This window comes from Haplochromis burtoni, unplaced genomic scaffold (genome assembly GCF_018398535.1).
Source record: "Haplochromis burtoni strain Fernald_Lab_line unplaced genomic scaffold, NCSU_Asbu1 Contig_165, whole genome shotgun sequence".
NCBI classification, from domain to species: domain Eukaryota; kingdom Metazoa; phylum Chordata; class Actinopteri; order Cichliformes; family Cichlidae; genus Haplochromis; species Haplochromis burtoni.
This window is the reverse complement of record NW_024582526.1, coordinates 763,577-788,740: the sequence shown is the minus strand read 5'-3', so window position 1 is coordinate 788,740 and position 25,164 is coordinate 763,577. Positions and strand designations below refer to the sequence as shown.

Genomic DNA, 25,164 nt, shown 5'->3' with positions numbered 1-25,164 from the left:
AACCACGTATACTCAAAACAAAACACGTCATGTGAATGAAAAATTGGGCAAATTAGCAGTTACGCATTTACTAGTTAGAATAGTTAAAGGTGTACACCTGCATTCTGCTCAAATTCACAAACTGAGAACGTACTCATCCACATAATAAGCCTGTGGATGCCAGTGCTTTGAACTCTGTACTATTTAACGCTACGAACAGTTTAAGTTCACTTACCATGTTCAATAATCTCGACCAAACTGCGAAGGTGAGGCAGAATGGCGCAGCCCATGAGGATGGCGATTTGCTGCACAATCTTGATGCCTGTGTGCCGAGCTTGCCAGGACTTCTTGCTTTTACACACAGCTTTCAGGAAAGGGAGGAGAGAGGGGATCCCGAGGGCGGAGGCTACAACAGCAAAGGCTCGGGCGGTGGTGTTTCTGACATACTCGTCCATGTTGTCAATATCAGGTCGCATCGTGGAGATCATAGTAGCTAAACCAGCAGCCTGAGACACACAGAGGAAAGACACCAAGCTTTCAATCATTTAACCTCACAAACATGCCTCGAGCCAAGTTTAAATGCTGCTACAGATCAGAGATATGCTGAGCAGACATGGTGACAGAACATAAACAGCTAATGATGGCGGATTGTAACCAGCGGGTGCAGGTTGAGAACAGACGAGGCATAAAAGTCCCGTCTGCTAGCTCTCATGCTGGTATTAATCTAGCGAACGACTAGCCCTGATCTGACCACGGACTGGCTGAACAGGCGAGAATGGTTCGCACAAACCACAGTCCATATAGTTTATGGGATAAAAAGACAAAAAGAATAAGGTGCTCCATGTTACCTTTGCCAAGTTAGAGATGATCTCTCTGCCTTCCACTCTGGCATAATAGTCTTCATCGATGAGCAGCGGCTCAATAACCACCAGGATCTGCATGCAGAAAAAGGACATTTAGATTGTCAAAGACACTGAGAAACCACTGAACATTTAAACTGAGCTGTCACAGATGATCGTTCACATTGAGCCCACCTTGTGAACATATGGTCGGACCAGGTCATCCAGTTTGTAGAGAATGCGGTCAATGACTTTAACCAAAAGATGGCGCTCCTGATCCTCCAGGGTGGGGGACATGAGCAGGGGCAGGATCTGGTTGAACAGGGGACCTGCTCCAAATTCACGAGCTTTATCTGTGATCTGACGCAGAGCAGCCTAAGAGGAAAGAGAAGGTCAGCCAGTCAGATAATGGTCAAATTCTGAAGTATATTTGGCAAATCTGTTACTAAACAACACAGGAGAGACTTCATACTCAAAGAAACCTGAAACAAAACCTGTATGAGAACTCTACAAAGACTTATAACTTGCAGACAGGAAAAGCTTTTTAAAATCTTATTCTGGGGCAAAATCAGCAAAACCTTTTTAAAAGTCAGATTTGAAGCTGGGGTTTTATTCCGCTGTGAATAGTGATTAAAACTCTAGAGGAACCTGGTACTTGTCATGATAAGATGAGACCGGGTGGTTTCTGTGTGCAGCTCACAGCAGAGCATGAAGGTCTACACTGTGACCTCTGCTGTAAGCAGCAGCTCCTCAGAGAGAATGTTGTGTAGCGAGCAAATATTCACCCTGTAGCCACAAAACCTCGGTGCTGGGTGTTGATCTTGTAACTGGAAACTTTAATGCTGTTCCAAAGCTCAAGTTTGGCCACAAGCAAGAATAATTAATCAAAGTATTAAAACCCAACCTTTCTCATGGGAGGAGTTCCATTTTTAATCTTCAGCAGCAGCTTCATAATCTTCCTTTCTTTCTGCTCCTCGGGGCTCAGAGTGGACTCATCCACCTCCACCTAGCACCAAGACAAAAACCATGAACCTCAGACACAACAAACACCTGGCTCACACTGACTGTGCCATTATTTTATCCCTGCTGATGCTCACCAGCAGTTTGTCAAAGTACTGGATGTCATCAGGTTTGAGGAAAGGGAGATTTCCTGAGGGCTGGTCATTCATCTGTTTTGTGGTGCGATCCTCTGCCTGCATATGGAAGCCCGTCATGCCTCCAATAGGTGTGGGCGTGGCCGCCAGCTTACGGGCTGGGGTACGGATAGGCACGTAGCCTGCAGGAGGAGGCAACACCTGTGAAGAAAAACACCTGTCAGCACTGCAGTCTAATAAATGACCTTCCTGCTTGTTGCTGGAAAATGAAATGCATCAAATAGACGTGGACCTTGTAGCCCTCTGGGAACATGGCATCCAGCTCCTCGTCTGTTAGAGGTCGGTTCCTCTCATCAATTTCTCTCTCCCACCTCCATGCCTGCAGCTGCTCTGGAGTCATGTGTGCTGAAGAAAACAGGAGATTAATTGTTTATAATCAAGTAGAAGAAAGACTAATAATAATAATAAAAACAGAGTAAGGCTGTTTACCTGTAGTTGGGGTTTGCAATTCCATAGCTGGTGTGCCTATGGGAGTTTTTCCTGGGGTAAAAAGTGGTGTTGAGGAGCCCATCTGGCTGGCAGGGGTTTCATCCCACCGAGACTTCCTCTTACTGGCTCCTGGAGTCGGAGTTTCGCCCACTGACTCTTCTCCTCTATCTGTTCTTGGGGTCTCAGCCCAGCCGCTCCCATGTCCTGGGGTCTCCCTCTCAGTCTTTGGAGTCTCGTCCCAGCGATTTTTGCGAACGCTTCCTGTGGCTCCCCCGTGACCAGGTGTGGCATGGCCAGGCGTGTCTCTCCCTGGTGTGGCAGCACCGGCAGGCGTGTGGCTAGGAGTCGGGTCCCACATTCGGGAACTGGGAGTGGCCCCTGGGGTTTCACTGCCTTTAGGGCGGCCGGGGGTTTCATCCCATCGGCTGTTTGAAGGTGTGTGCGCAGGGGTATGTCCAGGAGTCTGCAAGGGACCAGAAACATCAGTGAGAAAACTGATATGCAAGACAGATTTATGTTTTATTACTGGGTGATATTCTTTAAGCTTACTTCAGCACTGGCATCAGCTTGGTCCCAGCTGGACATCTTTTTGGGTGTAGCATTGGAGGGGGTTTGGTCAGCTGTCTGGTCCCAGCGACGCTTACGTTTAGGGACAGCTTGGGCAGCAGCAGACCCATTAACAGCTTTCAGGTCCCCTGATTTGGCCTTCTCTGCCAGCTGCTGACGAATCTCTCTCTACATGAACAAATGCACAAATGTCAGGATAAATACAGAGTTCATGGATATGAAAGACTGTAAAGATATCTGGTGACTGTGTCTGTTCATTTTATCTAAACAGAGACAAAGGCTTAAAGAACTCATTTGAAAATGATGAAATTTCTATGAATCCTGTTACAGCCTCACACCCAAGAGCTCAACTCCACTGAACACCTATGGATCATTTCATACAGATGACAGCAAGTCTCAAAAAGCTTGATTTGATTTGTGCTGCGGTGTTGTTTGCATGTGCACATGTGTGTGGATATGAATGGCACACACACTTTGTTAAAATTAATGATGAAATAATTTAATTTAAATTTTTCTCCGCTGAAAATATTTTATTTGTCAATTACTTTATGACTAATAACTTGGCGACATAAGCACCTTCTCCAACAGGGAGTCTCACATTCTGTGGATTAACTTTGGATTCACTGAACTTCAGCTGGTAACAGTAGTCCTTGTTCTGCAGCCGTACTGAGTTTGAGGGTAGCAGTAAATGAAGTCCTCCATCTGATGCAGGTTGCAGTTATAGCCCCTTTTCCATTAGTTCCTACTCGGATCGACTCGTCACGGTTTGCCACAGTTTTCAATTAAACCTTAGTGCCTGTACCATTTTTTAGCACTTGCTTTGCAGGGTGTCCAAGTGATCGGAGCGGGTACTAAAATGTGGCGCCGTCACACTGCAGTGGCATCACTCGATGAGTCATGAGTGTCTCCTGCCATTTTTGAAATCCAGGAACGAGGGAATCAGCTGCACAGAAACAACACCGCGGTCCCTGATGATGAGTCTGATGGAAAGCCACAGACCGAGCAGCAGGTATGCCGTCGTCTTGACGTTCACTTTTGTTGTGGTGTTCATTTCGCATACAAATAACATCATGGGACGTACAGCCACGTTGCTATAACAACCCCACACACATTATGCGGTACTCGATTATACTGAAAAACGAGTCGAGCCGATCAGATCAGAGTAGGTATTAATGGAAGAAGCGCTTCAAGAGAAGAAAAGGGACCACTGCAAGTGCAGTTTACAACAGTGGAGATGAGTCTTCACTATACCAGATCATCTTTGTGGCAGTGGTCTGATATTTCTACAGACACTGTGTTGGTTTGCCAACCATATAAACACATCAAGCAGGAAAGAAGGATTTACAAGGAGTGTTTATTTTTCCAGGTTCAGTTTTGGTTTGCGGTTTCTCATTTAGGTTTAAATTAGCCTTAAAGGACTGTCATCTGACCGTTTCTGATATCTGATGATAATGTGTAGATAAACAGCATCTTACCTCCTCTTTGGACAGGTTCTGCTCCAACATGACGTCCACATACGACCTAACCTGCAGCTTGGGATCCGGTGTTTTGCCCCCTGCGCGAAAGAGCATGAACAAGAACATAGGATACTCATCAGCGTACGCTCCACAACCCCGAGTTATTCCAAACACAGCAAGCACAAACACAGCCAGCTAACCCTGACTCTTGTTACCAACAGTTTAACTTATGTTCCTGCTCTGATAAACAGCTGACTGACAGTCCTAATAAATTACATACAAATGTACATTTGGCTTTCTTACATACAGTCATAGCATTCTAATGAAAAACAAGAAGATACATAGAAAGAAGAGCTGAGGTTGTGGTGTTTTCTTTAAGTGGATTAAGAAGTATAGCCATCACTGATGCAGGGGTCCTGGGCTGTGCTCTTCAGAATACGTACACTTTCAGTGCCAAGGGTCCATCTGCAGTCAGACTTCAACCGGCAGAAAAGAAGCCTAGAAAATTTCTCTTTACCATTAGTAACACTTTGGAAAAGGGTTTGAACTCACACACAACAGTATACCATTGTGATGCATTGATTTAAGGCAAAAAAAAAAAATAAAGCATCTTCTTGGGGTATTAGCACAATCTAGAAAAAAATCCCATGATATTTTGGTCCAGTTTCCCAGGGATTTACAGTAGCAGATAAATATGAAGTCAAGACTTTGAGGCTATGCCTAAGAAGGACATTAGCACAATAAAATCAAATGTGAGTGTTTGCATTCAAAACTAGAAAAAAAATATTGATAATACCAGAGTCACATGGACTCATTATTTAAACATCATACATCAAGATCTTGACTTCCTTTTTGGGACAGAGATAAATTTATGTAATCAAATATTTGGGCAGTCTGCTTCCATTACGGGAATATTTTATGTCAACTTGTTGGAATCCGATAAGCCAAATTCAAAAGAGGCTGCTGGGAGAGCTGAGGTTTGTTGTAGCTGGGTTGCATCTGATTCCCCTCACAGCCTCCCACCAAAACAAGCAGCCAATGGACCCTGACCAAACTGACAAGTGCACCGTTCTCAGTGTTCCCCATAACCTACACAGGATGAGTTGCTGCACCCTTAACAGAGTGCAGTACAGGACTGGCAAAGCAGTACTGCTGTAGGAGAGAAATTAAGGACAGTTAGTATGGGCCTGTGGTATTTTGGTACACAATTTTCTTGATAACATATTTCTATTTTACAGAGAGAGTTGTAAAATAAAACTCTACTGAAACAACAACTTTGTACAAAGAGCCCTCTCTACATGCAGGTTGAATATACCTAGACCAAACCTGAGACATTCAGGCCATTTAAGCTCACAGTGTCAGGGGAAGTGAAGATGCAATAAATATGGAAAGAGGTAAGATAGCTGGCTCACAGCTACAGTTTCTGGTTTTCAGTCCGAGCACTAGTCGTCATGATAAGCTACACAGGCTCAGCCTAAAAGATGAGAAAAATGTGTAGGAAAGCTGGCCACATTGGAAAGAATAACTTGTCATTAGGGCTGTACCCGAATATTCCACTATTTGGAAATGTATGAACTGTGTGTGTATTCAGTTTACCAACATGGATTTATAAGAATGTGACAATAATCTACACTGCAACAATGATCATCTCACCTCACTGTTATAAATAAGCAACTGCCACAACATGCAGAAAGTCAATGGACAGTACTGCTCTATGGCAAAGCACCTTGCTGTCCCACGGAGCCTAAACGTCTGACTTAATTACAATGACCCTTTTACATACTACCACAATCCCAGCACAGCCATTATCCTTACATGCGTGTGGTGATTTTGTCTGACTTTGCCACAGTAATAAAAATACTGGCAGCTTCCAGTGCTACCTCTCATCCACCTAGTAGATGCACCTTTGGTATAAATGTACAAATCCCATGATTGCATTCTCAGGTTATTGCAAACAGAAACTTCGTGGTGCCCACGCTGCCCGCCCACCCACCCTGTAGGGTGACAACAATACCCCATGAGTCTTTTGCAGCAGAAGGGTACAATAAGCCGATTCTCCATGCTTCCTTCCTCAAGACAATCACTGGATGTTTATTATGTGGGGAGAACTGTACCATCTCAGCTCATCTACCCGACATCCCTCTCACTCACAGCAGTGATGATCTTGCTTAGCTTACTTAACCATTTCAAATTCATACCACTTAACATTTTTAGCCTCCTGGCGTCCACATATGTGGACATCACATTTTGGGTTGTCTAGACCAAAATACTAAATTTTGCTCTACAAGGGCCTGATATCCACTTACGAGGACATTATACTGCCACTGTTCTATCAAAATTTAAAGCCAATGTGCTCATATATGGATCAATTTTTTTCAGAAACAAAAATCAGGTAAAAAAATAAATAAATAAAAAAAATCCATGTAATTCTTTGTTTTTACATTTGTCAGGTCCCAATCAGCCCAAACAGCAAAGAGAAATTAAAAATGCATGCCATGGAAGAGTTTGTGTCTTAGGAGGATGAATATGAACGTTCTTGCTGTACTACGCTTCACTCAAATTTCTGACCGATTATGTGTAACACTCATAAAATCTGAAAAACAAAGTTTGATCAACTCTGAATTGCTGTAGCTCAAAAATATGATATTCGGGACAGCCCTACTTGTTAGGCAGCGCTTTACGCTGAGGCCCAAGACAATTTGCAGTTTGACAAGTCTCTCAAGTTTCTCTGTTAACTCTTAAAGAAAAGAAAATTATGCTTCTGGTTCAACTACCACCAGAGCATATTAATGATATTCCCCTTATATATTTTATATTCACCTATAAAGCTGTGCCCAGTGTGGTAAAGCACAGGACGTGGGCAGCTAAATGAGCTAACCTTCATCCTCAACTTCTGTGACAAGCGGACACTGCACTTTCCCATCATAAATCACATTGGGTTGTTAACCCTTCGACCCACACACAACCCATCTGCAACCCATGTTTGTTAGGCAATAAACACCTAACCACCTCTCCCCCTGAAAAGCATGGTAACCCTATAATACCTTGAATGCATGCACCAAATTAAAATCCCAACAACACTGTCCCAAACTGCAATTATGGAAATGAATTGTGAGCCCACACTGACATTTGCTGGAAGCAGTTGGAAATTTATAGTGGGAGAAAAACAGCGACACAAAATGTACATGAGGAAAGGATTGACCACAGGGAAGGCATTGAGTCTGGGAGGCAAGCTATTGCATTGTGGTCGAAGGGTTGAACAGTAAAAACTATTGGTGCAAAAAACAGAAGAAAAAGAAAAAGAAAAAAGGGGGAGGAGGCAAGGAACTTGGGAAGATGTAAAAAGGTCACAAAAGAACAAAATTTACCATCTGCAAAGGGGTCGAGACGCTCAGGAGAGATGATCATCTGTCTGCGCCGAGCCTTGTATTCATCCTCCCGCTCTGCAATCTTCTGTGGACGATGCTCTGCAAATGGGTCGTACTGCAAAGATTAAGCACAAAACATGCGATGATTAGTAAAATAGGATTTTGTACAAGCCTGTTTTTTCATTTAAAAAATTAAATCCCGTTTTAACTGGAATTTAGCCCAAACAGTGAATGAACATACCTGTTCATCTGACTGAGGAATGGCATTAAGTATTGCCACCGGCGCGTGGTACCCTGGCTTCTTTTGTCCCAACAAGCTTGTTGACGTATCATCTTCATCGTCCTGAGGTAAGAAAGAGAATAAATGAGTCTATTCAAATTTTGCCAAACTGGCAAGGTTCTCCTCAAATCCCCAAAGCAAGCAGAGGGGAGCAGTCAAGCTCCTTACAAAACTGACAAAGGACAACCTGTGGCTCACAAAACAGCATTCTTGGAAGAAGCTACTTTGTTTGATTTGGAAAAGGGAAAAAAAAAAAAAAAAAAAATCAAAATACTTGCCTCCTCTTGCTCATTGGCAGCAATGGAAGTAACGTATCCTGCAAAGCGACTGTCGCTGCCTTCATAGATCTCTGGATCAAAAACGCCAGTGGAGATCAGGCCCACTCCCTGCTCTCCATCCTCCAGCAGGGAGGCCTTCATCCCCTGGATCTCCAGGATCTGGGCCTCGATATCTGTAGGGGCACAAGGAAACATGGTGAAAAACTACCTGTATAGGTAAGCATGGATGACTGACATACGCCCCAATATCAGCAGTGGTGAATGGAATCTATAAATATTATATTTACTGAAATTTATCTGAGGCATGACTTCAGTTTGTGCTGGATAAGGATTTAAAACCAGTGTGATAGAGCGTACTGTAAAATTTGATAACATGCCCATATTTTTTTTTTTAAATTTAGTTCATCCCTTGGCACAGGGAAACAAAGGAATGCTTCATAAAAGGAAAAAAGAAAAAAAGCCTTTAGCTCTTCATCGTGGAATTTTTGTACATTTAATTAGGAGGATCTTCAGTGTTTCTTAGCAAAGAGAAAAAACAGATGGGGTATTGTACTTGCAAACGATGCTCTCAAAGAGATTTAGTCGTTAAAAAAATGCTTTAACCCCACACAGAGAATTGGACTGATTGGAAAAGACTAGCAAACGGGCCTTTATTTGCGCTTTCACACCTTAAATCAAGCTCAAATACTTCCTTACACTCTGCCTGTTAATATCACCGTATGTGACTGTAGTTTTTGATGTAAACATGATCTGTTCCAAGACATTGGAACAGTCCCGCACTACAATTAAGTTTGGCTCACTCTGTTTATTTACTTTACTGTGAGGTTGCTTTAATCTTATGTATTTATTTTATTCTATTTTGCAGTACAAGGCTTTATGAATGCACGCCTGTGAAAAGCGCTTTAAAAATAAACGTTACTGACATAATTTCTGCTTTCACAAACAAAAACTGGGTCATGTAACTCTCAGTCAAGTCATGTCCAAAAAGTGCATTAGAATATTTTACAGAAAAGGGTTAACTATTACCAATACTTGCTACAGAACACCGACTTTGAAGCTAATATCAGAGTCTGCTGCCGAACACCAATTGCTGTAGGCATGGTAAACGCTTGTTAGAGGTTGCTAATGCTAACTCGGTTAGCCACGAGAATCACTGAGACGTTAAAGAATTACCATCCCTTGGATTACACAGTAACAACAACAAGTAATACTAGCTTAAAGGCGTATCTGACCAAGACAAAAAGCCCAAATGGCGCCTACTATTGCATGCAACTGTGCAATAAGCTGAGAAAAATAGTCCACTCCAGCTAACAAGAAAGCTAAGCACTAACCACCAGCGCCATTATCTAAAGCTCCGCGTTGCGTCGTATAAGGCCTGGTGCTTATCGCCTTTTTCGCAAATAAACAGGAGCATTACCGTCAACAGAAATACCAGAAAATTCACCGCAATATTTACTGACACCATAAAGCAAAATACATGGTAAAACAGAACATATTTATGGAGGTTTTAGCAGTAATTTACCTTCGTGCGTTTTGGCGATCTTCGCCATTTTGGTGGCGGTTGTTCGAGACTGAAAGCGGATGTGACTTAATTCAGAGTTCCGTGTCTTTCCAGCTGTTCTCAGACCAGTTTCCAATCGCTCAGTAGGTATATTGCTAGTAGTAGCATTAGTATTAGACGTAGTATATTGACATACTTATAAAAGTTGTAGATACAGTGAAGCAATTAGTATGTAACTTTCCGTCCATGTTTGATGTGTAATGTCCACTAGCCTAATTTTTTTTAAACCCCATTAAAAAGTCTTAATTGACGCAGCCCTCCAATTGTCCTTCCTCATTTTATTCAGATTTCCCAGGTGTTTTTTAAGACTGCTAGAAGCAGCACTCTGATCCTTTAAGGACAGACGTTTATCAACTGAAATGGAGAATGTCTGCTGACAGGAATCACCTGAGTAATATCTCCTTGCACAGCTCCTTCTTTGTCTCCTGGAGTAGCCTAAATTAAATAATTGGGCTACTTTGTAAAAACGTATACCAAAAAGCCTGTAATTTCACTGTGTATGCCACAGAAGTGAAAGGGATAATAAGACAGGTTTGGTTGATTAGAAGACTTGTTTTTCACAGGGGCTATTCTGGCATGCAGCAGTAGGTAAACATAAGACTTTTCTAACACCTGGTTCAGAATTGTAACTTCAACTTAAGGCATTTAACCTCTCGCATTACTAACATCTGTGTTTACCTAGTATTTCACGTGAAACTAGCTTCTTTGAAAGAGATGTATGGTTGGTAAAGTTTCTTCCCCAAATGTCTGCACAAAACACCTGTAATTATAGTTTATGTCCTTTTCTCATAAATGCCCAGGTGTTATTTCTTAGATTTTCTTGTGCTCCTATTGGCTAGAGGACCTATATCTGAAACACTGCATGCGAGGCTGTAGCTCACAAGGTATAGCAGGTCCACAAAGGCTGGTGGCTAGATCCCTGGCTACATGAAATGTCCTTGGGCAAAATACTGAACACAGAGTTTCTCTCAGATGCATAGGAGTATGAATCTGTGTGAATGTTGGAAAACAGAAAAAAGTGCTTGTATGAATGGCACATGCTGTATAAAGTGCTTTGAGTTTGAGTGCTCCAGCAGAGTAGAAAAGCTATATCCATCTACTACAGACAATACTTGTGGAGCTAATTGTGAAGCTTTTTCCTTTTCACAGAAAATTAAATTTAAGGAACCAGCCGTGCATTTTGGTTATTAGAAAAGGAAGCTACATGACAGAAGGATGAGGAATATAGCTGTGGGGAAAGTGACTGATTAGATTTAAAACAGTTGAGTTTTACCTGGTGGCTCAGCAGAAAGATGCCAGAAGATGCATGTCCTTGCAGGAAAAACTTGTACCACCAGCTGTGAGGTACTTGACACAGAAGGCAAAGTTTGGATAATAATGATGCCGCCAAAGTGTCCACAAACAACCCTGACTGGGGAGAAATGTTTATACAATTGACAGTTTCTGTGTTTAACCTGAAACCACACTGAACTTTTTTTTTTTTTTAACTTTCATGAACTTTACTAAAGTGTATGTTATAACATATATTTTGGATAAGAACACCAGTGCTGATAAAGATATATCATTTCCTTCAATATTTATTCATATATATAATAAATGTACCTTACATGTTAGTAAAACAAATATAATGTATCACGATAAGCAAAGAAACTTTCATAATTTACCCCTGAATTGATGTATAAGTAAACAGCTCCCCTTTCATTTTTAAAAAGATTAAAAAAAAGCACACAGACAGAAACCTGTTCACTTTCACTTTCAATGTCTTCCTTACTGCAAATAAATTTAAATATTTCTTTCACTTTGTTATTCAAAAATAGTAGAAACTGTATTCTAACAAATTTGCCCAACAGAGCAGGAATACATGACAACAAAGAAGGTGTAGTGTAGCCGACAGGTCAATACGTTGACCTATTGATAGTTTTGATATGCAAAGACAAACAGGTTTCACCCGGTTTTCTCAGTAGTGCAACCCGAGCCAACAACTCGTGACTCTATGCGCGTGCGAGCTCGTGCACACGGACTTGAATACGTTGGCGTGACAAACGGCGGGACCGCCCAATAAAAACATTCGGTGGCCTCAGGTCGTCCAATGGCAAGCGGGTTAGGCCAGTTGAGGGTCGGGCCAAACTGCGCGTTGAGCTCCCTGTCAACTGGTTGATAGCGAGGGAGTGAACAAAGCCGTTAAAGAAGAAGAGAAGATGGCGAGATGCGGTCGGAACTTGAGGAAAGTAGCTGAGTGCATAAAACAGTTACCGTCCACAGCCAACCGGGATATCCAGAACAGAAGCAACGTTAGGTAAAGTGTTTGACTTTTTCAAGTTGTTGTCTGAAACGAGACGGTGTAAAATATGAAGAGATAGCTCTAAAACGAGCATTTATACCAAAGTTAAACTTCTGGTACGGGGTAGCTAAACACTGCCGCGGTGTACGATTCACGGCCCTATTTGACTCAAGAATCTCGTTGAATTCGTTAACTACATCTCTGTAGATGGTAGAAAGTAGTGAAATGAGGGTCGAGTAAAAGCAGTATTGGTCTACCTTATAGCAAATGTAGTACAGTCACGATGTTGCAGTGATAAGCCGCATACCACATTACATAATAATTTATATTCACTGAAACATTAAATTGTCGCTCTTTCACTTTCACGCATAGAAAAGTAAAGCTGATTTCAGTTTCTTTTACTGGACTATATGCATTCTCCTGTGGGCAGCAGCAGTCTTAGCGTAAACTACAAAAATGCGCGATAATTTATGTATTGATTATAAACCAGGCTCATTAATTATTACTATGTCTGCGTAGTGGGTTTTTTTCTTTTACGTCCCACCACTGCTGATAGCACAGCCAAGTTGAAGACTTTACATACTTAAATCCCCACGATAAAAACTTAGAAGCATCGTAACGATTAGCATCGATTATCTGTGATTTGCAAAACAGTGTAGTAAAAACGACATGCAGGTACAGTCTGAAAATATTCCTAAAATCGTTAAGTCCCATTTGGTAAATGAGACCATCACCAGAACCTGTAGCAGCTTTTCACCAATTATTGTCTCACATGTGATGCATATATTATATTAAGTTTACTGTTTGTCAGTCATTATCTGTTTATACAACAGCCTCTCTTTAACATCAAAAGCTGACTGCGAAAGAGTATATTATAAACCATGCAGATATGTTTAATACTCCGTATTGTCACTAAGCAGACAGTGTTTCAGATGATTAGTCTAGGTTCCTTTTTCTATTTCAGCTAGTTATCTCTTATATTGGTCTTAATCCAATCACCAGTCCATTCTCTCAGCCATTTTATCTCCCACCCCCCTCCTTTAAGTCATCTTTCCTCTGATTGAACAGCGGGTGGGTGGGTGTCTCTGCTCACAGCCAGAGCTGTGTGCCTGAGATGACCATAGTAAGGCTATCTGAAATTCTAAGTTTAGAGCAGTCTGAAGTCTTAGGTTTTCGGTCACACAGTGTACTTATACATACACCGACCTCATTATTTGAAAATTCGGTCATTTTTAGTATGAGCATCTGCTACTGTATGTGGTCTATATATTTACTCATCACAAGGTAACATTACTTGTTACCTTAGCCTAAACAAGAGCACATTATCTGCTCCCTTAAAATTAAACAAGATAATGCTTTTATCTACATTTTCCTAAAGAAGTGTTAAACAAATCCAAAGTGTGCTACTTTAATTAGTTTCTCAGTGTATTTGTATACTTCCATGAACTCATTGTCCAGCTTGTCTGTTGTTTGGGTTTAATTCTGCTTTCCACCTTTGTGGAGTTTGAGGTGTCTCATTCACCTTTTGCTCTGGGCCATTCTCAGCCTGTACCCAGGATACATTTAGAGGTCAGGTGTATCATATTTCAGGTAGTAAAACAGGAGTGAATAGGCTCCTGTTTAAGGGCAGTGGGTACATTGGAATTTGATGCAGTGGGGGATGAGTTACTATGGGAATGGAAAACCTGATTCATTTGGGAACAGGTTATAAAACTCCATACCTGTGGGAATTGTATTCCTCTAAGCTCATTGAATGCTTATAATTGCTGGCATATTTTTTCTGACAGTTGTGAGTCAGTCTTGTTGCACACCTGTGCCACAAACAGGCCTTTATGCTTCTTATTTCACAGCCTGTTGAGACTTGGTTTATTGATTCTTAAAACCTGTGTAGAATCATTGGTGTTCTTGGTATTAGGAAAGTCCTATCACTTTAAGCTGATAACAGCAGATTGCTGTCACATATTTAACTTGTTATATTGTCACACCAAAATGTTTGAAAAAGCATTGAATTTATTGTAATTATCGATGTGTTATTGAATTGCTGCCCGTCATGCTGTGGCAGGGGTACTCTGGAACACAGAGCTAGTCAGCCACAATGGACAAAAAAACCCCTCTTAGACACACTCCTAAGGAGTGGCCAATGAAAATGCCCCTACAGGCTGCTTATGCCTGAGTAACAGGATCTCTAGTTAAGTTGCTGTGGTGAAGGTTATGAGCCAGTTTAAGTTGTCCCATTCATGGTGTCATGGGAGAGCTGGGGCAGGGCTTTTCACCTGATCCAACCTTCTCTGGAGCTACTGCTACATGTTGCCTTGAGGAAGGATTACGTACTTGATTAATTGTAGAGTTGATTAAAGTAGAAAATATATGTGGATTGTGGTTGTCCACAGTCCACATATATTTTACTTATATCAATATAACATTATAAATATAAGCTAATCATCACATTGTAGAAGCTGGAAACAAATGCTGATGTGATGTTAAGAGCTTTATAGCGTTCAAGTAATGAATCACCGAACAATGTAGGGCGATTATTTTAAAGGGTACATAGCATTTTTTTTTCTTTATTTTCCATCTTATGTATCTATCTTAAATATGGTCATTAATTTACAGGTGCTCACTCTTAACAAAAAGAGACCACTCTAAAACATTTACTGTTAAAATATTTATGAGGGTGCAACCAATCATAAGAAAAGAGCTAAACTAAACCAACTCAACTAAAAGGCTTGTGTGAGACAGAGGATGAACTACATGTGTAACTGTACCTGTGAAATATGTACAGGGATAATTGTGATCTATTCAGTTGTTTAAGAACAAAAAATTGAAGCTGAAAATGTAGGTCCACTTTAAGTATGAACTAATTATCACATTTTTTTCTTATCACCATTTAGCAACCCTTTTTATTTTTCATCAGTTAACATCATGAATTGTTTCACAGATATTTATGACAAGTTGGAACAAGTCGAGCCTTTTAGTCAGTGAGGTGTAAGACAGTCTTAACAGTCTAAGAAAACAGCCTGGAAAAAAAATGTTGAGAAATGAGAAAAGGAGGGAAGTGTATGTAAAGACTTAACTCATTTTACTAGTTAATGATTTTTTTGTGTGTGATCAGCTGCCTAGAACTGCTAATCATGTTTAATTTACTGCTAAAACAAACCAAAAAAAAAGCCACCACAGAAAAATCAAACAAAGAAATTTTTTAGGTCTCAAAAGAGACTTTAAAGATCACTCATTCAAATAGTTGTAGATTAACTTTCACAGTGAGGAAATCTTGAACGAGTGAGAAAATATTCTAATCTAAGATCTTGATTATTGTAAGATGCAGACACAGAGACCTGGAGATCAAATGGCTGAGTAGTCATTCCTGTTCTATCTCTTTGAAGTCTGCTTGCCGTCTCCCACCTGGGTTACATGGATAGTTGGTCACAAAGGTGTCTGCACAGACCCTCCCCTCCAAAGCTTAAAGTAAAATCATTGTCCTTGACCTTGTTACGTTACTGCCATCTGTATTTGTGTGACTTGTTTTATTTGAGTGACAAATGCTTGGCAGGCGTGGCGAGTTTCCTCTCCCCAGGCTGGGGCTGGGCTATGTTTACAGGTACTGCAGGATAATCAGCTGGTTATATGCTGGTATAGATCAGGACTTCCTGTCCCGCTTAGCTTGATTATGAAAAATATTACAGCTGTGCACCCTGAGGACAAAACACATTCAAGAGTGGAGGCACAAACATTAAAACGGCTTTTCAACTGACTCCTTCCTGTGACCCAGACAGTTCCTGTCAGAGATCTATTTATGCTGAAGCCTCCAGGAACAGAAACTCCAGGATGCGAGTTCCACCTGGAAGCTTTTGTATTGCAGACGCTGTGATAGTTATATACTACCCTCGGTGTTTAAATGAGCTCTCTTCCAACTAGAACCTCGGACACTGCACGGGTCAGTCAACTGGCCATCATGAGAATGGAAGCACCGAGTTCCTGCAGACTTTATCCCCTGACAGTTGAGTTATTTAAACAGAATGGCTGTTTCCTGGGTGTTGACAGAAAAAGAGAATTTGGGGTGTTTTATAAAACTCAGAGGCTACTCGCTGTCATTAAGCAGCTTTCTGTGGCCTCAGATTGTTTGGGTAAAAACTAGACCTTTTTGGATGAGAAACAGCAGTTTTTTGAGTAGCTGGCAGAATGTTGATCCAGAAAGGAGTTAAAAACATTCTTGATGTCATAACAGCAGCTACTGGAACGTTTTCACAGTACGAAATGGAGAGGAGGAAACAGTTGTCTCTCAGTCTGGCTTTTGAGGCCAGAAGGGGAATTAAAGAAAAGTTTTTCTTAATGTTTCTGGGTGCCTAACATTCTTTATATCGTTTTACGAGGGAGGCCACAGTCTGGTGCAGGAGCATGACATGTGCTTCACTGTGTGCTTTAGCCTGAGCAAGAGTAAAGATGAAGAAGAACCCACAGTGAGAGGCATGAGCTGTGGGTACTTAACAGTCCAGTATTTCCCACTGCAGGCAGCACAGACCAAACACAGTCACACCCTGTTTGTTGTGTTAAAAGGAATTTAAAGAATAATGAAATGTCAATGTTGTGTCAAAACTTGCTTGTGCTGGCCATTCTCTGATCTCTGCTGTTAGACTGGGTCAAATCACACAAACTTTCCAAACTGAGAACAACAGATCGATGCACCCTGGTCTCCTCTGCTTTCTGAGAGCTTATTGCGTTGTTGGTGACTTGTTGTTTTTTGTTTGGTCATCAGATACCTTTCATCATGCGGGATCCTGATGATGCGTGCGCACCCACTGCTGAGTGCAGCCGTGCCAGGGCGCCCCATTACACTGCCTTCACGCAGCTTCTTCAACCTCGCAGATTCCTTCTCCAAGAAGAAGGAGTACTCAGAGAGACGCATCATTGGGTTAGTCTGGATCCACTTACAGTGTTTTTGTCATTTTTATTTTTAAATTAATTTATTTTTTGCCTCAAGACACGTTTGGACAGGATTTTTATCTCAGGAGGAGACGGTATCTGCGGGCAAAAACTTGTATTTTGTATAGAAACAGTTTTTTCAGCTCTCTCCTGCGAGTGTTTTTTTCCCCAGCTTGTATTTAACCACTTAAAGTCCTTAAAATATATCTTTAGCTCCTGTTTGTGTTTGTTTGACTGAAATACTCTGACCCTCAAGAAAACTTAAAAATAGTTTCACAGGCAGCTTTTGAAAAAGGATGGAAAAACATTCATCCATCAGAATGGCTCCAAGCTTTCTAATTCCTCTCATAACTGGCATCGGTTTTTGGCGGTAGCACATTGTTAAACAATGACGTCATGATTTGTAGCATGCCTGAGTCACACGCAAGCCCTTTGACTTCTATTTCTATCCTGTGCTCTGACTCACAGATAAAAAACAGCTGAAAAACACGTTTACACACACACAGCAAAATGATCAGAAATCAGTAATGGCACTGATAAAGAACTGGACCTATGAGCACAATCAATAATGCCACCAACAAAGAGAAAATCTTAATCAATATCCATAATTACTTCTCAGTGTCTTTCTGTGATATCTAATCAGACTTTACGTCTGGGTTGTCCTGCTGCTGAGCTTTTATGTCCATTGCAGAAGAGATGAAATGTAACCAAACCACACGGCTACAAGGGCTGAAATTGAAGGTCCAAAATATGATATAATGCACCAATGTCAGTGATCTCCAGTATTGGCAACATGCGGTGCGCTCAGCTGCTCTGAAATGCCCTGTGTACCAGTGAGTGTTGGGAGTCTGGTCTCTGTATCTGTACCCTACGTGTGTGTGTGACGCACTAAATGTCCTCCTGTGCTCCTCAGAGAGGTCATAATCACTAAATCTGCTTGTATAAATAGACATGGGCACTGGCAGCTATTTTCCCTCAGCTGGACGTCTGGAGTTATGTAACACAGTGTCTGTACGTGTCTGTCATTCAACACCTCCGACTTTTGTTTTGTGTGCTTTACTGCTCTTCTTTTGCCCTTATTCCAACATCCCCAACTGACCTATTTGAGCCTTTTCTGGGTCAACGCTGTTGTATTGTGGTTGGTGTCTTGTCACACAGTTGCTGACCTTCATCTCCTTGGTGATGTGCAGCCTTGCGTTAACATATTCGCTCTCTCTGTTTCCGTGTCCCTGCAGGTATTCCATGCAGGAGATCTATGAAGTGGTGGCTGAGGTGGAAAACTACCGCCTCTTTGTTCCCTGGTGCAAGAAGTCTGAGGTGGTCTTCAAGAGATCCGGCTTCTGCAAGGCCAAATTAACCGTGGGCTTCCCCCCTGTAGTGGAGAACTACACCTCCCTTGTCACTACAGTACGCCCTCACCTGGTCAAGGTAAGTTACTGCTTCAAGCTCATGGTTAAAAAACATCCACTGTTGATGTTAGTACTGTGACATTATTAGGAAAACACAGAGTAGGTAAAGGAAAACACTCAATCTAAAAGAAACAGACTAAAACGGTAAGAATGAAAAATTAATTTAGATGGACGTCACAGATTAAGCTGGTTTCAAGTCAAAGTCAGGATACGGTTTTTGAATGAAGATTGGCACGACAAAGCATGAGCTCCCATTTAGTAACCTTCATAGTAGCTGTATGAAGTCGTCAGCCTATTCAATAAACATTCCATTTTACAATATTTTGAGTTTTCTGGCAGTTATTTCATGGTTCAGGCTTTAAAGTGTTAAGAAAAAGAAAAAGGTCTGCAGCTAGTCAACACAGGCCCGCGGTCTGTGCTGGGGAGACACTCTTGGTGCCTATTCAGCTGGACTCTACTAGGTTACCGTCATTTTCCATTGCAGTGGAGTACCACCTAATGTGTATGGGAGCATTATAGAAACATGGCAGAAAGTCTGACATCACAGGATGATGGTTGATCTATTGCTTTTTGTCAGACTCGGGGACCACTGTGTTGCTTTGTTTTTTTGGAGCTGTTTTTCCTCATTATTGGGTTTTAAAAATGGTGGTATTGATTTTTGTGAAAGAAGTGCTCTAATGATTCAGTGAATGACGCCATTGACTGGCCAATGCGTGGCACACAGTCTGTCGTTGTCACCTTTTTGGATCGCCTCAGATTGCTTGAAAGCCCGACCAAGTTGTTACTTAAACTGCCCTGTACCAGGTACTACCACCTAATGGAGAATCCTAAAAACCCTGTCGTGTCGAGACAAGTGGGTACTAGTGGAAAAGGGCTGTCTGTGTTAAGTCCTGATTAACGTCTTCCTGCAACGTTGTATATTTTCCTCTCGTTCGTTATTTATCCCTGTTGTCATTACACAACATGTGATGGAAAGTTGGCCACACAAGAAGGGGGTGTAAAAAGCTGGCTGTCACAGAGACGTGAAGGCTGGCACAAATAGCTGAATAACAATTGAAAAAAGAGGAGACAATACCTGCCCCTGTCTCACCTCAGCAAAGCTGAACAAACAAAGGCTGAGGTGGGTGTGAATATCATTACAAGATAACACTCAGACGGCACCTCTCTGAGGTGTGAAAGGTGCGAGAGACATTTGCAACACTATCTGCTCTTTTCAGCGAGGCAGGGTTATCAGCCTTAAATTCAATGTCTGTAAAATGTAAATAGAACAGACTGCCCTGATTGGTGAACTATCACACTGACTGAAAATCATTCAGGCTGGAGTGAGAAGCACTCCACACTTTTTGGGTGTGAGAGTGTAAACTGTAAATATCACCCTAGTCAAAACAGGCCGTCTTTGAAGCTGGGATTAGGTGCAAAGTTCAGCTGGAAATTCTTTTTCCTTTGTTTGGCTGCTCAGAGGGTGTTTGCAGTGTTTTCTGAGGCTGTAAAGTCACAGTTGTTGCTCTAAGCAATTCACAAATGCAATGTCTCTCCTGTTGCTGACTGACCGCAGAAAACTTGTACATGTTGCTTTTCAGGCATCGTGCTCAGAGGGTAAGCTGTTCAACCACTTGGAGACGATGTGGCGTTTCAGCCCTGGCCTCCCTGGGTACCCCCGGACCTGCACTGTGGATTTTGCTGTAAGTACAAACAGCTTGTTGCAGGGCAACATACTGGAAAATGTCCACTATGTGAGAATGTGCTCTGTGATCATGTGTTTCATACAGTCACAAAGTTAGAGACTCAGCTGCTAACTTTACCGTCTCCTCCTCCTCAGATCTCCTTTGAATTTCGCTCCCTCATCCACTCCCAGCTCGCTCACGTGTTCTTCGATGAGGTGGTGAAGCAGATGGTTTCTGCGTTCGAGCGGCGTGCCTCCAGTGTTTACGGAGCCGAGACGCCCATCCCGCGCGAGCTCATGTTCCACGAGGTCCACCACACGTAGCGACAACCTCCTTCTGCTGCACAAACACGGACCCATAAACAACAACGTCAGAGAGCCCGAAAAGAGACTGTGTTCCAACTGAAAGTGCCTTTCTCACAACAATGAAACCATTTCCTGTGTCAGATTTTAAAGCTGGTGTGGATCCTCCAGCTGATTTTCACCTTGGTGCTAATGCAGGTTCCTGTATCAGACCTTGATCTGGTGGTGAAACTGAGCCCGCAGGTCAAATGGAGGCCCCACGGTGCGTCAGGCCAGTGCGTCATCACTTCTGTACACATTAGCTATAGGGCTGCAGGCACACAACTGAAAACTGAGACAAAGCAATGATGAGCTGCAACATGCAGAGTTTATTCAGATATTTACTTTTGCACACAGATTCTCTAACGTTACATTTACCTGCACCTAACAGCCTAAGACATGAAGATATTCAGTTTCACACATGACACAGGAAAGCAAAGAGTTCAGCTGGAGCCAGACAATGACTGAAATTATTCTGGAAGCTGCTGAATAATTTAAACCTTTTTTTTTTTTAAGTAAGCTGTGTTTCCACCAGATGGACCAGAGTGTAGGTTAAGTTCCAGAGGAAAAAGTTTCTGCTTACACTTCTCAAAAGTACAGGAACGTCAGAGGGGAGTGTGGCGTGTGATTGGTGGCGTACTCTGGAGTACTGAATTACCACCAACTACTGGACTTTTTTTTGTGTACAGTCTAATGCTAAACCAGCTGTCACCTATTTATAAATGGACTAATTTGCTGCTAATCTGTATGAAGGAACAGTTTAGTTCCTGGAACTCTGGACACTGAATGGAAAAGCAGCTTTAGAAAGAAAAAAAACACAGGCTCCAGCTGCTTGAGTGTGTGTTGTGTTGTCTTTTGTCAAAATGATTGTGAAACTGAAGATTTTTTTGGTCTTGGACTGTTGGTCGCACATTTGAAGACATTGCAGTGCACTGTGTCAAAACACGCAGGGCTTTTCTCAATATTTACTGACAGAAATTGAGGATTGTGAAAGCAAACATTTATTGTGGCTAGCCTAGTCTGCTGATGAGCACCACTTGAACATTTTTCACCCCGTATGGTTCTTTTAATGCAATGGAAATGGAAAGGCAGCTTAATTTATATTCCAAACACAGAGGCAAGGGAAGAGCATTAGACCAACATCACAATAAAAGCAGAAGAAATTCACTGAATGTACAGCAACGTGACATGTAAAGTATAAAATTTAAAAAATGAAAGACATAAAGAAAGAAGAAAAAAGGTCCCAGTGAGAGACAATACAGGATGTAGTGACGCCAAAACAAGTGACGCAGTTTCAGGGAAGCACAAGGTTACTAATAATGCCCAAATGCCGGAAAGCTTTCCTGCCTTCCAAAATGCACTTTACTGAAGTACATAGTGTTGCACGTAGTGTGCACACAGCTGGGACATACTGTGCCATAACATTGCACCTTGAACTCTGACCCTCTCGCTGTATCTGGCATGGTGTTGTAGGTCAGAATGGCCAGAAAAGCACACACATACTCCGTACCCCCTCTGGATACTGTAGAACATCCTGGTATTTTGGCGTTTATATTAAATCTTTTTTCTTTCTTTTTTTTGTGGCAAACTCCATAATAGTGTAGTATGAGTAATGGAAGTCAGAACCAACACCACTGAAATCCCATATCTTTGTACCAAAGGTAGAGCAGAGTCCTGCCATGTGCCCATGTTGGGGCACAGAGACTGTTATGAATCCCCTGTTTTAACAGAAATTCTGAAAACAAACCAACATGTTGTATCATGGCCAGCAGATTAGACACTCGCTGGATGTCTAACTGCTGACAGACTAAGCTCCTGTTATTTAGCTGCTTTATTTTCAGTGTGGATGGACACTGGACTTCTATCATTACTTAAATGGTTTTTCAATTTCAACAGCAGTGGGTGGAGATATTTGGGCTTAAGTGTGCAATAGCAGCGGTGTGTTGTAGTCATGCTGAATGCAGCCGAGCAAGCATGTAAAACCCACTGCTGATGTCAGGGCCCAAAGCAGCTGCTAGGCAGGAGCTCATTTTATCAAACTAATGAGAATTATTTTTGGTTGTAGTGTTGTTTTTGATTTAACTCCTGCTGTATGCAGATTAGCTAGTTTGAAACTGAGGATTTTTTTAGATTTAAAGAAAAGCTTTACATTACGTGCTGAAGTGGCTCCATCTTCAGTCACAGTTCTGTTTATTTGTTTTTGGAGCAAGATGTTACCATGTTTGAGGAAGAGCTGGTTTAGTGAGCAAGCTACATTAGTGCTCAGTAACACTCTGTGACTAATCAAAACTACTCTGATGTTTTGGTAAGAAGAAGTCCCTTTCAATGAGATGTAGTGGACCCTGACTGACCACAACTTCTTTCAAAGTAGCCACTCTCTAAGTGGACAAGTCATACACTCATTTAAAGTGTGTCTCTTTTTTTGTACCAGGCTGTAAACATATTTTTGTCCTGCTGTAAAGTTTGTTCTTAGCATTTTTAACATGGAAGTCCACGAGGATTGGCTCACTTCTGGGGCCAGCTTTAAGTGGCCACTACAGGAAATGCACTGTTAGGCAATTCAGCTTTGGCTTCATTCATCATCTCCCACCATGTTATTAGCAGCCTCCATATATGGTCATAAATGTGCTTCATGTTTGACCTCTGACTGATGTCAGAGTGGTTCTCCTTCAGTGTTGACCCCTCACAGCCCAGTAAAAATAAACTAAGAGCTAAGTGAGCTCTATGGAGAATGTAAAGGGGCGTAGCCCTGCACATGCTGGCTCAGTCACCCCTACTGTTGCTTTGCTTCACACTGGCACCTTTCAGTTAATTATGAATGTCAATCGCATCCCACCAGCCAATTGGAAAAGCGAAGCCTTGACTTCTTAATCAGTGGTGTCTGGTTCTGCAGGATCACGTGTTTGTGTGCATGTAAGGATTATTTAAAGGTAACTTAGTTTGTGCTGAATTAGCGGTGATATGTTTTGTAGGCAAATACAAATCAATAAAAAGGGAATTGGCTGCAAGGGAATACAACTGTGCGGCAAGACTTTCTGTTGATCATGAAACAAAACCGTGAGAAAATGATACCAACCCTGATAAATGCTGACCTAAAGAAGAGATATTGAATGTTTAAATGCAACACATTGATTCAGAGAGTGCACTGTGATCATTATTATTAGCAAACAGCTCATTGTTCAGTCAGAAATGGCTTTTACCATCACACAACCAGCATGTTACCTGTAGCGGTTTGATAAAATGGGGCTGCATTTCCGTGATGAGTCCGCTGACCTGAAACCTTCCACCTGTCCAACACAGCACCCACAGAGTGCCTCCAGACCTGCTGGCAACATATTTATCTTCATTTGTAAAGGAACAATAGACTCATTTTATCATATTTATTACTTAGTTTAGGTGTAAATGCAAGCACTTCACTCTGGGAGCCAATGTTAGCATTTAGAAGCAGTATTCCTAATACAATGTCGTTTTACAGCACTGGGGGAACTCCTCCATCAGTGTTGCTGTATCAGTATCGTCATGTTTATACACTGCTCTGCATTTGCCTTTTCTCTGCTTACTATAACCGCTTTACTGCTTATGAATGCTAACTAAGGTGGCTTCATGTGAAGTGTAAGTGTGTAAATACTAGTTTTAAGATCACATTAGAGCTACACACTGCTGTTAAAGAGTATGATTATGGATTTGTGTCAGCTTGTTTCATGCAATGTGGAAAGGACGTTTTGTTTGTGTTGAAAAACATGGACCGACTGCATGATTTATAAAGTATTTTTTCTAAAAAACAAACCTGGGTTCTCTGGTGTGTTTCCTCCCTCTGGGCTGGGACCAGACAGAAATAGGGTCGTCATGTGAGCATTGAGAATAGACCTGCTGCAAGTGAAGCGTCTGAACAGTCTGTCATGAGCTTTGGAAATGTCACTGCAGGCAAAGGGCAAAGTAGAATCTGAAATTTCCCTCTGCCCTTTCAAAGCTAACATGGATCACTGGGAACATCTGAAAGCAGACTCACAATTATTACTGTGACATCACTTGATTGGTAGTTGACCTACTCGTACAGTTACAGGACATTTTAAAAGGTGGCTCCTCGTGAACAAAAGCCAGAGATTTGAAAACTGGGGACAGCATGTGTAGTTCATTCACAGTGATGACTGTGACATGTGAAACTGAAACCAAAAACTCCCCAGATTAACTCGTAAAAACACCCCACACAGCTCACATCTCCTAAGTTCAGCATGTAGCTCACTGAATTGTGTAAAATTATTATTTTTTTGCAAAACAGCTCAAACATGCACTGTGAAAAATATCTGAACCTTTTCATGTGTAGTGTGTCACGTCTTATTTATAGCCTAAAGCACATTTAACCAACAGAAGCTGACCCGAAGAGATTCACGGGCAAAACAGCACATGTAGAGAATAAACTGCTTTGGTGTAAAAAGTTAATATTTGAGACAAGTGGTGAGTATTAAAGATTTCTAACTGCTCACCCACTTTGTCACAGGCAGCAGCTAATCAGTGATGCGCTGAGGCCTCTGCCACGTATAGGTGCTGAGGACACCATATATGCCCACACAGCCATGCTCAGTAGCGTTGTAGCTTTAGTGGAAGGCTGTGCAACGTTACAAGATTACTTGCAATAC

General features: G+C 41.8%; 2 protein-coding genes across 5 annotated transcripts in view; one reads left to right on the top strand and one right to left on the bottom strand.

Annotated features, from left to right (window-relative positions):
- Positions 1-10,005, bottom strand: part of sf3b1 (splicing factor 3b, subunit 1) — a 31,009-nt gene extending 21,004 nt beyond the window's left edge. Inside the window, exons 1-13 of one of the 4 annotated variants that reach the window (XM_042225260.1) lie at positions 9,874-10,004; positions 8,352-8,524; positions 8,035-8,136; positions 7,794-7,908; positions 4,444-4,523; positions 2,951-3,136; positions 2,402-2,864; positions 2,205-2,317; positions 1,916-2,113; positions 1,723-1,824; positions 1,014-1,193; positions 828-914; positions 215-485 (exon numbers count right to left, since the gene is read on the bottom strand). In XM_042225260.1, coding sequence (XP_042081194.1) covers positions 215-485; positions 828-914; positions 1,014-1,193; positions 1,723-1,824; positions 1,916-2,113; positions 2,205-2,317; positions 2,402-2,864; positions 2,951-3,136; positions 4,444-4,523; positions 7,794-7,908; positions 8,035-8,136; positions 8,352-8,524; positions 9,874-9,901 — 2,098 coding nt within the window. In that variant the 5' untranslated portion in view covers positions 9,902-10,004. Of the gene's footprint in view, positions 1-214; positions 486-827; positions 915-1,013; positions 1,194-1,722; positions 1,825-1,915; positions 2,114-2,204; positions 2,318-2,401; positions 2,865-2,950; positions 3,137-4,443; positions 4,924-5,016; positions 5,578-7,793; positions 7,909-8,034; positions 8,137-8,351; positions 8,525-9,873 lie in introns of those variants that run through there. The other 3 variants (XM_005933390.3, XM_042225262.1, XM_042225261.1) reach the window with 3 other exon arrangements.
- Positions 10,006-12,070: 2,065 nt separating this feature from the next.
- Positions 12,071-24,313, top strand: coq10b (coenzyme Q10B). The gene is made up of 5 exons (XM_005933385.3): positions 12,071-12,208; positions 16,947-17,102; positions 18,349-18,541; positions 20,103-20,204; positions 20,342-24,313. The coding sequence occupies exons 1-5, from the start codon at positions 12,111-12,113 to the stop codon at positions 20,507-20,509; spliced, it is 717 nt and encodes a 238-aa protein (XP_005933447.1). The 5' UTR covers positions 12,071-12,110; the 3' UTR covers positions 20,510-24,313.
- Positions 24,314-25,164: the final 851 nt, after the last annotated feature.

What these genes read in the sequence shown, in the direction of transcription:
- coq10b (XM_005933385.3), top strand. Translation starts at nt 12,111, where the DNA reads ATGGCGAGATGCGGTCGGAACTTGAGGAAAGTAGCTGAGTGCATAAAA. An exon ending in TCAGAGAGACGCATCATTGG is followed by an intron (nt 17,103 to 18,348) that starts GTTAGTCTGGAT and finishes GTGTCCCTGCAG; the next exon opens with GTATTCCATGCAGGAGATCT. An exon ending in TACGCCCTCACCTGGTCAAG is followed by an intron (nt 18,542 to 20,102) that starts GTAAGTTACTGC and finishes GTTGCTTTTCAG; the next exon opens with GCATCGTGCTCAGAGGGTAA.